The sequence below is a fragment of the Heterodontus francisci genome, chromosome 36 (assembly GCF_036365525.1).
Source record: "Heterodontus francisci isolate sHetFra1 chromosome 36, sHetFra1.hap1, whole genome shotgun sequence".
NCBI lineage: Eukaryota > Metazoa > Chordata > Chondrichthyes > Heterodontiformes > Heterodontidae > Heterodontus > Heterodontus francisci.
The window spans coordinates 50,303,057-50,320,684 of NC_090406.1; the positions used below are offsets into that span (position 1 = coordinate 50,303,057).

General features: G+C 49.1%; 1 protein-coding gene across 1 annotated transcript in view; it reads right to left on the minus strand.

Moving 5' to 3' along the window:
- The window catches only part of LOC137351480 (disintegrin and metalloproteinase domain-containing protein 10-like), a 139,031-nt gene extending 128,512 nt beyond the window's left edge, over window positions 1-10,519 (minus strand). The window contains exons 1-2 of the mRNA XM_068015927.1: window positions 10,504-10,519; window positions 10,164-10,264 (exon numbers count right to left, since the gene is read on the minus strand). Of these exons, the coding sequence (XP_067872028.1) occupies window positions 10,164-10,264; window positions 10,504-10,519 (117 nt within the window). The remainder of the gene's footprint in view (window positions 1-10,163; window positions 10,265-10,503) is intronic.
- Between the last annotated feature and the right edge of the window lie 7,109 nt (window positions 10,520-17,628).

A 17,628-nucleotide genomic window follows, 5' to 3' on the forward strand; every position in this document is an offset into this window, starting at 1 on the left:
ATAAGCCTCTAATGTTTCCGACACATCTCATAATCTCTTTTGAAGTATGCAATCCATAAAGTGATATTTAGTGGGAAGAGGGAGAAATGGGTGTAAGTACAAGATCATTGATTGCCCTGCGATGAAGACTTTAATTCCCTGGCTCTGTCCTTTAAAAGCTGGAAGGTACATTATTCAATTGTAATCTGATCTAATACAGATTGGAATTTTATTTATGGCCTGTCTGCCTATTCTCTCTCTTTTCTGCCACTTCTCCCAAACTCCTTCACCTTTTTCCCTCACCACATGGCCTCTACCCCACACCAGAAACTTCAAGCAATAAGAATGCACATCCTCCCCCTCCCCTCTTCAACCTGAGGAAGATAAACAGCATTAACACACAGGTCTCCCTCAGGGCCTAGAGTCTGGCCACTTCTGCTACCCCTTTGGGTTACAGGCAGATCTCCATGTCACCTTCCCAATGAACAAGGGCAACTAGCGGCTTCTTATTTGCTGAGCGTGTGGCAGTGGCTCTGGGTGTGAGATCTGCAATCTCTCCCCCTGGTCGTGGAGAGATTTCGAGCTCCTCAAACGTTTACAGCAAAGACTAAGCAAAAAAAGTTTTGTTGCCAAGCTTTTATCATATGTCCTGTGGGATACCCAGAATTAAAGGGCTGGATTTTGTTCTTCCCCAGGTGTCGGGTTCCCTGGCCAGAGGGTGGGGGGTGGGGGTGGGGGGGGGCGGGTGTTCTGAAAATGGCTCCGGATGAGGCCTGTCATGGACCTTGACACCAGAAGGACCTGGCCCAATCCTCCCGGCTGTGAATGGTGCACAACACCTCTCTTCAGAGCCCAGCGTGTAGGTGTCAATATACATTTAACAATCATTAGACATTTTTGGTCTCAGCTTATTAGTGTTATCATGCAGACCCCCACCTGCCAAGAATGAGGCATATTAATTTTGTCATATGAACATTGATTTTAAACTGTTTCTGGAGTGGGGAAATGACTTGTTAAACAGATCAGCCATGGCTGGAAAAAACATTTACATACTAACAGACAGGGCTTGTGGAGACAAAGGACCATTCCCTGACACATTCAACCCACAAATGGGCTTTGATCACCAGACATTGAAGGTGAGGAAGCTCACATTCCAGGATGACTGCTAAGATGGCTGAATCCACAAACAGATATAGTCAAACCAGCTAGTCACATGACTAACCTGTTGAGCAACCTGAATTTTTTGAATTGTACAGTTTGAGAGAGAGAGACGGTTTGCTCCTGGACTGTAAAGACCTCTCCTGACTGGCTCGCCACAGCCTCTCCTGTCTGCTCCTATCTCTTGCTCACAAGCCGCTGGACCCACTGAAGACACATGAACTTCACAAGAGTGAAAAGTCTCCTACATCGAACAAGGTTTAAGAAGAATACTGGGCCCCAACGAAAAGCAAGACCTACCTACAATCAAGGACTCAAGCACTCGAAGAACAGTAACCAAAACCATCTTCAGATATCGCCTCAAACTTTTACCACTTTATTTTTTCTGTCTCTATCTGCACGTGTATATCGCACATGTATGCTAGCATGGGCGCACCACGTATCCGTAGGTGTTAACTGAATTATAGTTTAAATTTAATAAAGTTCAACCTTTCATCCTTAAACCTAAGAAAACCTGTTTGGCTGGTTTCTTTTCCTTACAATTGGAAAGCGGTTAACAGGATTTATTAAGGGGGAGCTAAATAAAAGATGTGTTTAAAATTAAACCCTCTTACGGTAAGACTAGGTGAAGGCTGAGAGGGAACCCTAGACCCCCTTTCTCACTTGGTCGTAACAGTCTGTGTAACCAGGGCTGGCCATCAGTAGCTGGTACTGTATCAGCTGTTTTGTTACACACTGGAGGGGGTACACATTTGAGCGCAGTGAGCATACCTGCCTGCACTGCCTGGGAGTCTATGATTTGACATTATACTGGGAGATTTAATCACTGCCACTGACTGTGTGAGAGGGTCTCATCAGCATGTCCACTCCCGTCGCTACTCAGTCCCTGTCCCCTTGCCCCTCTCCTTACCCCTCGCCTTTCTCCTTCTCTCTTCATCTCCCTCTCCTCTCCCTCAGATCCTCCCTTGCCCTCTTGCCTCGTCCCTCGTCCCTCTCCCTTAAGCCTGAATTTTATCAGCGCACCGCGCTCCAAGGCGTCCACTTTCAACTCGGCGGCCTTCTGACTCGGAAGTGCCGTCAAGGAGCCCCCGCGATATTACACACGGAGCTCATTTAAATGGAGGGAGCGGAGTGGCCGACCCTGATGATGTAGTGTGGGCAGAATCTGCGTCCCCAGCAAAGGCGCCTGGTGCCACCACGCTGGTGCCAGCGCCATTTTTTAAAGGGCTTTAAGCCCTTGGAATTACTTTTAACTTTTAAAGGTGCAGCAGTCTTAAATTTTTATGAAAAAAAATAAAGATATGGATGACCCTTCCCCAACCCCCACAATGGTCATTTCAATGCCTGAAATGACCAACACATGCCTTTTGCCCTACCCGAACTTTACCCTCTAAACTATAACATTTCGCCTGTAACCCCTTCCCATCATCCCCACATCCAATAAAAAATGATTTCCCCATTCCTCCACTACTCCTGCCCTGAAAGTTTTAGTCCTCCCCCCACTCCGCGCGGAGTTCCGAAGGCGCACAGAGCACAAATGGCGGCCGTAAAATCGGTGTGGGGCAGCCGCCACCTGTAGGTAAGTACATTTACATCTTATTAACGTTCATTTGCATATGGAGATGAAGGGCCCGCCAGCAGGCGGCGGTGGGTGGGGGGCCCCGCACCGAGGTCCCCCTGCCGCTGGTAATATGCGGCAGGCCCTTCTCGACATCGTGGGTCAAGGCGGTCCTCTCCCCGCAGAAATTTACCGGCCCCCTCGCCACGACCCATGACGTCAAGGGGCCATTAAAATTCAGCCCTTAGTCTCTCTCTCCTTCTTCTTTCTTCTCGCTCCTCAGTGCCACTCCTCCTGCTCCTTCTTCCCTCAGTCCCTCTTCCCCTAATAGAACAAGCTAGTGTGCTCTCTCCTCAGTTTCACCCACATCTGTGATTAGGCCCCAATGGACTGGCTCAAACTGTTCTCCATTAACCACACTACTGCAGGTGTTCCAGCTGCTGTATATTATCATAATAATACGCAGTTTTTGTCTGTCCGCCTTTTCTGATTGGGCGGTGGGTTGATTAACACTGTTGTTCTGCACTTGTAGGATGACTGTTGGATAATTAGGTATTTTTAAACTATTGTAACATTTGGGTACTGAGTGTACTGAATATAACAATTCTTTGATCCATCTGATGCAATGCACCTAGTGGTGCCCAGTTCTTCACACAGTGTGTTTCACAACAATAGTGTCAGCGAGCGGAACAGAGATCAGGTTATTTCCTCACAGTAAATGCACGCTTTCCATCAGTGTTACACTAGCGCATCTACTGGGGGATGGCATGGGAGGGGGGATTGCAGCAAGAACAAAGAACAAAGAACAGTACAGCACAGGAACAGGCCATTCGGCCCTCCAAGCCCGCGCCGATCTGGATGCCTGCCTAAACTAAAACCTTCTGCACTTCCGGGGCCCATTTCCCTCTATTCCCTTCCTATTCATATATTTGTCAAGATGTCTCGTAAACGTCGCTATTGTATCTGCTTCCACCACCTCCCGTGGCAGCAAGTTCCAGGCACTCACCACCCTCTGTGTAAAAAACTTGCCTCACACATCCCCTCTAAACTTTGCCCCTCGCACCTTAAACCTATGTCCCCGAGTAACTGACTCCTCCACCCTGGGAAAAAGCTTCTGACTATCCACTCTGTCCATGCCGCTCATAACTTTATAAACCTCTATCATGTTGCCCCTCCACCTCCGTCGTTCCAGTGAAAACAATCCAAGTTTTTCCAACCTCTCCTCATAGCTAATGCCCTCCAGACCAGGCAATAAACTGGTAAACCTCTTCTGTATCCTCTCCAAAGCCTCCACGTCCTTCTGGTAGTGTGGCGACCAGAATTGCACGCAATATTCTAAGTGTGGACTAACTAAGGTTCTGTACAGCTGCAACATGACTTGCCAATTTTTATACTCTATGCCCCGACCGATGAAGGCAAGCATGCCGTATGCCTTCTTGACTACCTTATCCACCTGCGTTGCCACTTTCAGTGACCTGTGGACCTGTACGGCCAGATCTCTCTGCCTGTCAATACTCCTAAGGGTTCTGCCATTTACTGTATACCTCCCACCTGCATTAGACCTCCAAAATGCATTACCTCACATTTGTCCGGATTAAACTCCATCTGCCATTTCTCTGCCCAAGTCTCCAACCGATCTATATCCTGCTGTATCCTCTGACAATCCTCATCATTATCCGCAACTCCACCAACCTTTGTGTCGTCCGCAAACTTACTAATCTGACTAGCTACATTTTCCTCCAAATCATTTATATATACTACAAACAGCAAAGGTCCCAGCACTGATCCCTGCGGAACACCACTAGTCACATCCCTCCATTCAGAAAATCACCCATCCACTGATACCCTCTGTCTTCTATGACCGAGCCAGTTCTGTATCCATCTTGCCAGCTCCCCTCTGATCCCGTGTGACTTCACCTTTTGTACCAGTCTGCCATGCGGGACCTTGTCAAAGGCTTTACATGGAAGGGATGGTTGGTGGCAGCAGTAGTGAGGTCGGCGATGGTTGGTGGAGAAAACATGTAGCGAAAGGTGAGGAGGACCCAACAACAAAACGACCCTGGCTGGAAGGATTGGAGACCGGGTAAGGGAGGGAAACGACATGGAAGGGTAGGGGGAAGGGATGAGGGAAGGGATGGGCTTAGGAAGCAGGTGAGGAATGGGGATGATATGAGAGGGATGAAAGGAATGGGATAGCTATGGCATGAGAGGGATGGCATTGGAAGGATGGGATGGAATGTGATGGGATGGAATGGGATGGAGATGGGATGAGATGGGATGGGATGGGATGGAGATGGGATGGGATGGAATGGGATGGGATGGAATGGGATGGGATGGAATGGAATGGAATGGAGATGGGATGAGATGGGATGGGATGGGATGGGATGGAGATGGGATGGGATGGAGATGGGATGGGATGGAGATGGGATGTAACGAAGTACTGTTGCAATAAAGATGCTAACTTCACCGCAAATGTTTTGTCGATCTCTGCTAGTGTGAAAATAAATGGCTACCGACAATATTCAGAAATCACTGTCGTTAGCTCAGGATCAGCACTGAGGGAAAGGGGATGAAGGGAATGCAGAGAAGAGGGCATGGAGAGAATGAAGGGGTGAAGGAATGAATGACAATGGAGGGTGAAATGGCAGGGTGGAAAGAGCAACAGGATAACAATGGAAGGGAACTGAAGAGGAGAAGGGGCTAGAAGCTGGGAACAGTGTTTTAACAGACAGCTGTGAAAAGCTTGAAGTAGTACACTGGGGAGCAGAGGAGTGTCAGCATCAACTAGGGAAAATGAAGTGAAACAGTGTGTGTGTGAGGATGAGGAGCTCGATGGGGAACAGTGTGTGTTTGGGGGATTGGATGGGGTACAGTGTGTGTGAGAGGGTGGGGAGTTGGATGGGGTACAGTGCGCATGTGAGGGTGGAGGGTTGGATGGGGTACAGTGTGTGTGAGAGGGTGGAGGGTTGGATGGGGTACAGTGTGTATGTGAGGCTGGGGAGTTAGATGGGGTACAGTGTGTGTAACGGTGGGGAGTTGGATGGGGTAAAGTGTGTGTGAGGGTGGGGAGTTGGACGGGGTAAAGTGTTTCTGAGGGTGGGGAGTTGGATGGGGTACAGTGTGTGTGAGGGTGGGGAGTTGGATGGGGTACAGTGTGTGTGAGGGTGAGGATTGGATGGGGTAAAGTGTGTGTGAGGGTGGGGAGTTGGATGGGGTAAAGTGTGTGTGTGTGAGGGTGGGGAGTTGGATGGGGTAGAGTGTGTGTGTATGAGGGTGGGGAGTTGGATGGGGTACAGTGTGTGTGTGAGAGGGTGGGGAGTTGGATGGGGTAAAGTGTGTGTGAGGGTGGGGAGTTGGATGGGGTACAGTGTGCGTGTGTGAGGGTGGGGAGTTGGATGGGGTACAGTGTGTGTGTGAGAGGGTGGGGAATTGGATGGGGTACAGTGTGTGTGTGTGTGAGGGTGGGGAATTGGATGGGGTACAGTGTGTGTGTGTGTGAGGGTGGGGAGTTGGATGGGGTACAGTGTGTGTGTGAGGGTGGGGAATTGGATGGGGTACAGTGTGTGTGTGTGAGAGTGGGGAATTGGATGGGGTACAGTGTGTGTGTGTGTAAGGGTGGGGAGTTGGATGGGGTAGAGTGTGTGTGTGTGAGGGTGGGGAATTGGATGGGGTACAGTGTGTGAGTGTGAGAGTGGGGAATTGGATGGGGTACAGTGTGTGTGTGTGAGGGTGGGGAGTTGGATGGGGTACAGTGTGTGTGTGAGAGGGTGGGGAATTGGATGGGGTACAGTGTGTGTGTGTGAGGGTGGGGAGTTGGATGGGGTAGAGTGTGTGTGTGTGAGGGTGGGGATTCGGATGGGGTACAGTGTGTGTGTGAGAGGGTGGGGAATTGGATGGGGTACAGTGTGTGTGTGTGAGGGTGGGGAATTGGATGGGATACAGTGTGTGTGTGTGAGGGTGGGGAGTTGGATGGGGTACAGTGTGTGTGTGTGAGGGTGGGGAATTGGATGGGGTACAGTGTGTGTGTGTGAGGGTGGGGAATTGGATGGGGTACAGTGTGTGTGTGTGAGAGTGGGGAATTGGATGGGGTACAGTGTGTGTGTGTGAGGGTGGGGAGTTGGATGGGGTAGAGTGTGTGTGTGTGTGAGGGTGGGGATTCGGATGGGGTACAGTGTGTGTGTGTGAGAGTGGGGAATTGGATGGGGTACAGTGTGTGTGTGTGAGGGTGGGGAGTTGGATGGGGTAGAGTGTGTGTGTGTGAGGGTGGGGATTCGGATGGGGTACAGTGTGTGTGTGTGAAGGTGGGGAATTGGATGGGGTACAGTGTGTGTGTGTGAGGGTGGGGAATTGGATGGGGTACAGTGTGTGTGTGTGAGGGTGGGGATTCGGATGGGGTGCAGTGTGTGTGTGTGAAGGTGGGGAATTGGATGGGGTACAGTGTGTGTGTGTGAGGGTGGGGAATTGGATGGGGTACAGTGTGTGTGTGTGAAAGTGGTGAGTTGGATGGGGTAGAGTGTGGGTGTGTGAGGGTGGGGAGTTGGATGGGGTACAGTGTGTGTATGAGGGTGGGGAGCTGGATGGGGTACAGTGTGTGTGTGAGAGGGTGGGGAGTTGGATGGGGTAAAGTGTGTGTGAGGGTGGGGAGTTGGATGGGGTACAGTGTGCGTGTGTGAGGGTGGGGAGTTGGATGGGGTACAGTGTGTGTGTGAGAGGGTGGGGAATTGGATGGGGTACAGTGTGTGTGTGTGTGAGGGTGGGGAATTGGATGGGGTACAGTGTGTGTGTGTGTGAGGGTGGGGAGTTGGATGGGGTACAGTGTGTGTGTGAGGGTGGGGAATTGGATGGGGTACAGTGTGTGTGTGTGAGAGTGGGGAATTGGATGGGGTACAGTGTGTGTGTGTGTAAGGGTGGGGAGTTGGATGGGGTAGAGTGTGTGTGTGTGAGGGTGGGGAATTGGATGGGGTACAGTGTGTGAGTGTGAGAGTGGGGAATTGGATGGGGTACAGTGTGTGTGTGTGAGGGTGGGGAGTTGGATGGGGTACAGTGTGTGTGTGAGAGGGTGGGGAATTGGATGGGGTACAGTGTGTGTGTGTGAGGGTGGGGAGTTGGATGGGGTAGAGTGTGTGTGTGTGAGGGTGGGGATTCGGATGGGGTACAGTGTGTGTGTGTGAAGGTGGGGAATTGGATGGGGTACAGTGTGTGTGTGTGAGGGTGGGGAATTGGATGGGATACAGTGTGTGTGTGTGAGGGTGGGGAGTTGGATGGGGTACAGTGTGTGTGTGTGAGGGTGGGGAATTGGATGGGGTACAGTGTGTGTGTGTGAGGGTGGGGAATTGGATGGGGTACAGTGTGTGTGTGTGAGGGTGGGGAGTTGGATGGGGTAGAGTGTGTGTTTGTGTGAGGGTGGGGATTCGGATGGGGTACAGTGTGTGTGTGTGAGAGTGGGGAATTGGATGGGGTACAGTGTGTGTGTGTGAGGGTGGGGAGTTGGATGAGGTAGAGTGTGTGTGTGTGAGGGTGGGGATTCGGATGGGGTACAGTGTGTGTGTGTGAAGGTGGGGAATTGGATGGGGTACAGTGTGTGTGTGTGAGGGTGGGGAATTGGATGGGGTACAGTGTGTGTGTGTGAGGGTGGGGATTCGGATGGGGTACAGTGTGTGTGTGTGAAGGTGGGGAATTGGATGGGGTACAGTGTGTGTGTGTGAGGGTGGGGAATTGGATGGGGTACAGTGTGTGTGTGTGAGAGTGGTGAGTTGGATGGGGTAGAGTGTGGGTGTGTGAGGGTGGGGATTCGGATGGGGTACAGTGTGTGTGTATGAGGGTGGGGAATTAGATGGGGTACAGTGTGTGTGTGTGAGAGTGGTGAGTTGGATGGGGTAGAGTGTGTGTGTGTGAGAGTGGTGAGTTGGATGGGGTACAGTGTGTGGGTGTGAGGGTGGGGAATTAGATGGGGTACAGTGTGTGTGTGTGAGGGTGGGGAATTGGATGGGGTACAGTGTGTGTGTGTGAGAGTGGTGAGTTGGATGGGGTACAGTGTGTGTGTGTGAGGGTGGGGAATTGGATGGGGTACAGTGTGTGTGTGTGAGGGTGGGGAATTGGATGGGGTACAGTGTGTGTGTGTGAGGGTGGGGAGTTGGATGGGGTACAGTGTGTGTGTGAGGGTGGGGAATTGGATGGGGTACAGTGTGTGTGTGTGAGGGTGGGGAATTGGATGGGGTACAGTGTGTGTGTGAGAGGGTGGGGAATTGGATGGGGTACAGTGTGTGTGTGTGAGGGTGGGGAATTGGATGGGGTACAGTGTGTGTGTGTGTGAGGGTGGGGAGTTGGATGGGGTACAGTGTGTGTGTGTGAGGGTGGGGAGTTGGATGGGGTACAGTGTGTGTGAGGGTGGGGAGTTGCATGGGGTACAGTGTGTGTGTGTGAGGGTGGGGAATTGGATGGGGTACAGTGTGTGTGTGTGTGAGGGTGGGGAGTTGGATGGGGTACAGTGTGTGTGTGTGAGGGTGGGGAATTGGATGGGGTACAGTGTGTGTAAGCGTGGGGAGTTGGATGGGGTACAGTGTGTGTGGGAGGGTGAGGGTTGGAATCTGTACTGTTTCTTGTTTGGAGGGATGGATGTGGGAGAGGAACTGTTTGGTTGCTGTGGTGGTTCTGATGAAAGGTCATCGAACTGAACCATTAACTCTGTTTCTCTCTCCACAGAGGCTGACAGATCTGCTGAGTATTTCCAACATTGGAAGGATGTTGAGTAAACCTGCAACTACAAGTGCAGAGCCTGTGAACGCAGTTTTGACGTATGGGTTTAAAATCAAGACCCTTCTCAAGTTGTCTGTTTTTTCTGAATATGTTAATCAGCTTTGGCTTGTTTGCTAGGTTAACATGTAGGTTTAACTGTGCCGCCAGCACGTGCTGTCACACATGCAGGCGAGCTCTCTGCTAACACTGGAGCAACAGCTAACACTGCAGAGGGCAGAGTTGCCTCTTCAAAAGCAGGGTATTACACATTAGCTGGTCAGAGTGTGGGTGAGGAGCTTCACGAAACAGAAAGGGAGATGGACCAATTTTCTCCTCTCCAACTTCTCCAAGAGACATTTAATCCCCGGACATTAAAGGTGAGCTTCTGCCCATTAGTCAAGGCCTTTATGTGAGCTGGGATTCAGACTGATAAACCGTATGCCATACCCTGCATGAGATATGAACCTGTCTCATTGAGAGTTGCCCAGCCATTACATTGTTGACATGTCTTGACGTTGGGCAGAAAGACAGCCTCTACAACCCTAGAAAGTCAGCTGGCCTGCAACCACACATAGGCCTGCTTTCATCCCCACACCAACCCCACCAACCTGCACACCCCCCTCCCCCAGTGGGCCCCAAGCCCTGGATCTCAGCATTCCAACAGGCAGTAAGTTCAGAGAAGGCTTGCTCTCCTGCCACGGGCTGTCCCTGTGGTGAAAGCCGCTTCACTCACCTGGGCCTCAGGCTCTTGGAAACCTTGCTGATAACGTGCTAGTGGACCAGACACAGACTTGCTCTCACAGTGACGATCTCGGCCTTGAAAGCGAGAGGCATCTAAAGTGGGAAAAGTAGATTATCAGAGCCTTTCTGATTAAACCTTCAAGACGTTACAGTAACAAAATATTTGAACTGGAGCCCAGCCACATCGACTAAGCACATTGTGTAGTTTAATGCCCTGAGTACAAAATGGGAGGGACGGCACCATGGGTAATGGATAGATTCAGAACATTTTCTCAGTGAGATTCGTGAGATGGTCAATTAACTTCGCTATTCTACTTGGACAATGAGCTCACCAGCAGTGGTTCCCATCTAACATCAGAGAGGTTAGCTGAGTACGAAATAGCAATCGGGCTTAGCCGACCAATCCTGATTTGAGGCATCACGTTTTGCGGCAATTTGTGACTTTGCCTCTCCATAAACAGCACACAATGGGAGAGAATAACTCAGAGTAGTGGAGGGGGCTGAGGGGTGGGTCAGTATTTATTCTGATAGAGACAGTGAGGGGTGGGTCAGTATTTATTGTGATAGAGATAGTGAGGGGGGGGTCAGTATTTACAGTGAAAGAGTCAGTGAGGGGGGGAGTCAGTATTTATTGTGATAGAGATAGTGAGGGGGTGGGTCAGTATTTACTGTGATAGAGACAGTGAGGGGGGGGTCAGTATTTACTGTGATAGAGTCAGTGAGGGGAGGGTCAGTATTTACTGTGACAGAGACAGTGAGGGGACTCAGTATTGACTGTGATAGAGACAGTGAGGGGGGGTCAGTATTTACTGTGATAGAGTCAGTGAGGGGGGGTCAGTATTTACTGTGATAGAGACAGTGAGGGGGGGTCAGTATTTATTGTGATAGAGTCAGTGAGGGGCGGTCAGTATTTACTGTGATAGAGACAGTGATGGGGGGGTCAGTATTAACTGGGATAGAGACAGTGAGGGGGGCTCAGTATTTACTGTGATAGAGACAGTGAGGGGGGGGTCAGTATTTTCTATGATAGAGAAAGTGAGGGGGGGGCAGTATTTACTGTGATAGAGACAGTGAGGGGGTCAGCATTTACTGTGATAGAGACAGTGAGGGGGGGTCAGTATTGACTGTGATAGAGTCAGTGAGGGGGGTCAGTATTTACTCTGATAGAGACAGTGAGGGGGGGTCAATATTTACTGTGATAGAGACAGTGAGGGAGGGTCAATATTTACTGTGATAGAGACAGTGAGGGCACGGTCAGTATTTACTGTGATAGAGACAGTGAGGGGAGGGTAGGTATTTACTGTAATAGAGACAGTGAGGGGGGGTCAGTATTTACTGTGATAGAGACAGTGAGGGGGGGTCAGTATTTACTGTGATAGAGACAGTGAGGGGAGGGTCAGTATTTACTGTGATAGAGACAGTGAGGGAGGGTCAGTATTTACTGTGATAGAGACAGTGAGGGGGGGTCAGTATTTACTGTGATAGAGACAGTGAGGGAGGGTCAATATTTACTGTGATAGAGACAGTGAGGGGACGGTCAGTATTTACTGTGATAGAGACAGTGAGGGAGGGTCAGTATTTACTGTGATAGAGACAGTGAGGGAGGGTCAGTATTTACTGTGATAGAGACAGTGAGGGAGGGTCAGTATTTACTGTGATAGAGGCAGTGAGGGGAGGGTGAGTATTTACTGTGATAGAGACAGTGAGGGAGGGTCAGTATTTACTGTGATAGAGGCAGTGAGGGAGGGTCAGTATTTACTGTGATAGAGTCAGTGAGGGAGGGTCAGTAATTACTGTCATAAAGACAGAGGGAGGGTCAGTATTTACTGTGATAGAGACAGTGAGGGGGGGTCAGTATTTACTGTGACAGAGACAGTGAGGGTGGGTCAGTATTTACTGTGATAGAGACAGTGAGGGAGGGTCAGTATTTACTGTGATAGAGACAGTGAGGGAGGGTCAGTAATTACTGTGATAAAGACAGTGAGGGAGGGTCAGTATTTACTGTGATAGAGGCAGTGAGGTGGGGTCAGTATTTACTGCGATAGAGAAAGTGAGGGGAGGGTCAGTATTTACTGTGATAAAGACAGTGAGGAGAGGGTCAGTATTTACTGTGATAGAGACAGTGAGGGAGGGTCAGTATTTACTGTGATAGAGGCAGTGAGGGCAGGTCAGTATTTACTGTGATGGAGACAGTGAGGGAGGGTCAGTATTTACTGTGATAGAGACAGTGAGGGAGGGTCAATATTTACTGTGATAAAGACAGTGAGGGAGGGTCAGTATTTACTGTGATAAAGACAGTGAGGGAGGGTCAGTATTTACTGTGATAGAGGCAGTGAGGGAGGGTCAATATTTACTTTGATAGAGACATGGAGGGAGGGTCAGTATTTACTGTGATAGAGGCAGTGAGGGCAGGTCAGTATTTACTGTGATGGAGACAGTGAGGGAGGGTCAGTATTTACTGTGATAGAGACAGTGAGGGAGGGTCAATATTTACTGTGATAAAGACAGTGAGGGAGGGTCAGTATTTACTGTGATAAAGACAGTGAGGGAGGGTCAGTATTTACTGTGATAGAGGCAGTGAGGGAGGGTCAATATTTACTTTGATAGAGACAGTGAGGGGGGGTCAGTATTTACTGTGATAGAGACAGTGAGGGGGGGTCAGTATTTACTGTGAAAAAGACAGTGAGGAGAGGGTCAGTATTTACTGTGATAGAGACAGTGAGGGAGGGTCAGTATTTACTGTGATGGAGGCAGTGAGGGGGGGTCAGTATTTACTGTGATAGAGACAGTGAGGGAGGGTCAGTATTTACTGTGATGGAGGCAGTGAGGGAGGGTCAGTATTTACTGTGATGGAGGCAGTGAGGGGGGGTCAGTATTTACTGTGATAGAGACAGTGAGGGAGGGTCAGTATTTACTGTGATGGAGGCAGTGAGGGAGGGTCAGTATTTACTGTGATGGAGGCAGTGAGGGGGGGTCAGTATTTACTGTGATAGAGACAGTGAGGGGGCGTCACTATTTTCTGTGATAGAGACAGTGAGGGAGGGTCATTATTTACTGTGATAGAGACAGTGAGGGAGGGTCAGTATTTACTGTGATAAAGACAGTGAGGAGAGGGTCAGTATTTACTGTGATAGAGACAGTGAGGGAGGGTCAGTATTTACTGTGATAGAGACAGTGAGGGGAGGGTCAGTATTTACTGTAATAGAGACAGTGAGGGGGGGTCAGTATTTACTGTGATAGAGACAGTGAGGGGGGTTCAGTATTTACTGTGATAGAGACAGTGAGGGAGGGTCAGTATTTACTGTGATAGAGACAGTGAGGGAGGGTCAGTATTTACTGTGATAGAGACAGTGAGGGGGGGTCAGTATTTACTGTTATAGAGACAGTGAGGGAGGGTCAATATTTACTGTCATAGAGACAGTGAGGGGAGGGTCAGTATTTACTGTGATAGAGACAGTGAGGGAGGGTCAGTATTTACTGTGATAGAGACAGTGAGGGGGGTCAATATTTACTGTGATAGAGACAGTGAGGGAGGGTCAGTATTTACTGTGATAGAGGCAGTGAGGGGAGGGTCAGTATTTAGTGTGATAGAGACAGTGAGGGAGGGTCAGTATTTACTGTGATAGAGTCAGTGAGGGAGGGTCAGTAATTACTGTGATAAAGACAGTGAGGGAGGGTCAGTATTTACTGTGATAGAGACAGTGAGGGGGGGGTCAGTATTTACTGTGACAGAGACAGTGAGGGGGGGTCAGTATTTACTGTGATAGAGACAGTGAGGGAGGGTCAGTATTTACTGTGATAGAGACAGTGAGGGAGGGTCAGTAATTACTGTGATAAAGACAGTGAGGGAGGGTCAGTATTTACTGTGATAGAGACAGTGAGGGGGGGTCAGTATTTACTGTGATAAAGACAGTGAGGGAGGGTCAGTATTTACTGTCATAGAGACAGTGAGGGAGGGTCAGTATTTACTGTGATAGAGACAGTGAGGGAGGGTCAGTATTTACTGTGAAAAAGACAGTGAGGGAGGGTCAGTATTTACTGTGATAGAGACAGTGAGGGAGGGTCAGTATTTACTGTGATAGAGACAGTGAGGGAGGGTCAGTATTTACTGTGATAAAGACAGTGAGGAGAGGGTCAGTATTTACTGTGATAGAGACAGTGAGGGAGGGTCAGTATTTACTGTGATGGAGGCAGTGAGGGGGGGTCAGTATTTACTGTGATAGAGACAGTGAGGGAGGGTCAGTATTTACTGTGATGGAGGCAGTGAGGGAGGGTCAGTATTTACTGTGATGGAGGCAGTGAGGGGGGGTCAGTATTTACTGTGATAGAGACAGTGAGGGGGCGTCACTATTTTCTGTGATAGAGACAGTGAGGGAGGGTCAGTATTTACTGTGATAGAGACAGTGAGGGAGGGTCATTATTTACTGTGATAGAGACAGTGAGGGAGGGTCAGTATTTACTGTGATAGAGGCAGTGAGGGGGGGTCAGTATTTACTGTGATAGAGACAGTGAGGGAGGGTCAGTATTTACTGTGATAGAGGCAGTGAGGTGGGGTCAGTATTTACTGTGATAGAGAAAGTGAGGGAGGGTCAGTATTTACTGTGATAAAGACAGTGAGGAGAGGGTCAGTATTTACTGTGATAGAGACAGGGAGGGGGGGGGTCAGTATTTACTGTGATAGTGACAGTGAGGGAGGGTCAGTATTTACTGTGATAGAGGCAGTGAGGGCAGGTCAGTATTTACTGTGATGGAGACAGTGAGGAAGGGTCAGTATTTACTGTGAAAGAGACAGTAAGGGAGGGTCAGTATTTACTGTGATAGAGACAGTGAGGGAGGGTCAATATTTACTGTGATAAAGACAGTGAGGGAGGGTCAGTATTTACTGTGATAGAGACAGTGAGGGGGGGTCAGTATTTACTGTTATAGAGACAGTGAGGGGGGGTCAGTATTTACTGTGATAGAGACAGTGAGGGGAGGGTCAGTATTTACTGTGATAGAGACAGTGAGGGAGGGTCAGTATTTACTGTGATAGAGACAGTGAGGGGGGTCAATATTTACTGTGATAGAGACAGTGAGGGAGGGTCAGTATTTACTGTGATAGAGGCAGTGAGGGGAGGGTCAGTATTTACTGTGATAGAGACAGTGAGGGAGGGTCAGTATTTACTGTGATAGAGGCAGTGAGGGAGGGTCAGTATTTACTGTGATAGAGTCAGTGAGGGAGGGTCAATATTTACTGTGATAAAGACAGTGAGGGAGGGTCAGTATTTACTGTGATAGAGACAGTGAGGGGGGGGTCAGTATTTGCTGTGATAGACACAGTGAGGGGGGGTCAGTATTTACTGTGACAGAGACAGTGAGGGGGGGTCAGTATTTACTGTGATAGAGACAGTGAGGGAGGGTCAGTAATTACTGTGATAAAGACAGTGAGGGAGGGTCAGTATTTACTGTGATAGAGACAGTGAGGGGAGGTCAGTATTTACTGTGATAAAGACAGTGAGGGAGGGTCAGTATTTACTGTCATAGAGACAGTGAGGGAGGGTCAGTATTTACTGTGATAGAGACAGTGAGGGAGGGTCAGTATTTACTGTGAAAAAGACAGTGAGGGAGGGTCAGTATTTACTGTGATAGAGACAGTGAGGGAGGGTCAGTATTTACTGTGATAAAGACAGTGAGGAGAGGGTCAGTATTTACTGTGATAGAGACAGTGAGGGAGGGTCAGTATTTACTGTGATGGAGGCAGTGAGGGGGGGTCAGTATATACTGTGACAGAGACAGTGAGGGAGGGTCAGTATTTACTGTGATGGAGGCAGTGAGGGAGGGTCAGTATTTACTGTGATGGAGGCAGTGAGGGGGGGTCAGTATTTACTGTGATAGAGACAGTGAGGGGGCGTCACTATTTTCTGTGATAGAGACAGTGAGGGAGGGTCAGTATTTACTGTGATAGAGACAGTGAGGGAGGGTCATTATTTACTGTGATAGAGACAGTGAGGGAGGGTCAGTATTTACTGTGATAAAGACAGTGAGGAGAGGGTCAGTATTTACTGTGATAGAGACAGTGAGGGAGGGTCAGTATTTACTGTGATAGAGACAGTGAGGGGAGGGTCAGTATTTACTGTAATAGAGACAGTGAGCGGGGGTCAGTATTTACTGTGATAGAGACAGTGAGGGGGGGTCAGTATTTACTGTGATAGAGACAGTGAGGGGAGGGTCAGTATTTACTGTGATAGAGACAGTGAGGGAGGGTCAGTATTTACTGTGATAGAGACAGTGAGGGAGGGTCAGTATTTACTGTGACAGAGACAGTGAGGGGGGGTCAGTATTTACTGTGATAGAGACAGTGAGGGAGGGTCAATATTTACTGTGATAGAGACAGTGAGGGGAAGGTCAGTATTTACTGTGATAGAGACAGTGAGGGAGGGTCAGTATTTACTGTGATAGAGACAGTGAGGGGGGTCAATATTTACTGTGATAGAGACAGTGAGGGGAGGGTCAGTATTTACTGTGATAGAGACAGTGAGGGAGGGTCAGTATTTACTGTGATCGAGGCAGTGAGGGAGGGTCAGTATTTACTGTGATAGAGTCAGTGAGGGAGGGTCAGTAATTACTGTGATAAAGACAGTGAGGGAGGGTCAGTATTTACTGTGATAGAGACAGTGAGGGGGGGTCAGTATTTACTGTGACAGAGACAGTGAGGGGGGGTCAGTAATTACTGTGATAAAGACAGTGAGGGAGGGTCAGTATTTACTGTGATAGAGACAGTGAGGGAGGGTCAGTATTTACTGTGATAGAGACAGTGAGGGAGGGTCAGTAATTACTGTGATAAAGACAGTGAGGGAGGGTCAGTATTTACTGTGATAGAGACAGTGAGGGGGGGTCAGTATTTACTGTGATAAAGACAGTGAGGGAGGGTCAGTATTTACTGTCATAGAGACAGTGAGGGAGGGTCAGTATTTACTGTGATAGAGACAGTGAGGAAGGGTCAGTATTTACTGTGAAAAAGACAGTGAGGGAGGGTCAGTATTTACTGTGAAAAAGACAGTGAGGGAGGGTCAGTATCTACTGTGATAGAGACAGTGAGGGAGGGTCAGTATTTACTGTGATAGAGACAGTGAGGGAGGGTCAGTATTTACTGTGAAAAAGACAGTGAGGGAGGGTCAGTATTTACTGTGATCGAGACAGTGAGGGAGGGTCAGTATTTACTGTGATAGAGACAGTGAGGGAGGGTCAGTATTTACTGTGATAAAGACAGCGAGGAGAGGGACAGTATTTACTGTGATAGAGACAGTGAGGGAGGGTCAGTATTTACTGTGATGGAGGCAGTGAGGGGGGTCAGTATTTACTGTGATAGAGACAGTGAGGGAGGGTCAGTATTTGCTGTGATGGAGGCAGTGAGGGAGGGTCAGTATTTACTGTGATGGAGGCAGTGAGGGGGGGTCAGTATTTACTGTGATAGAGAC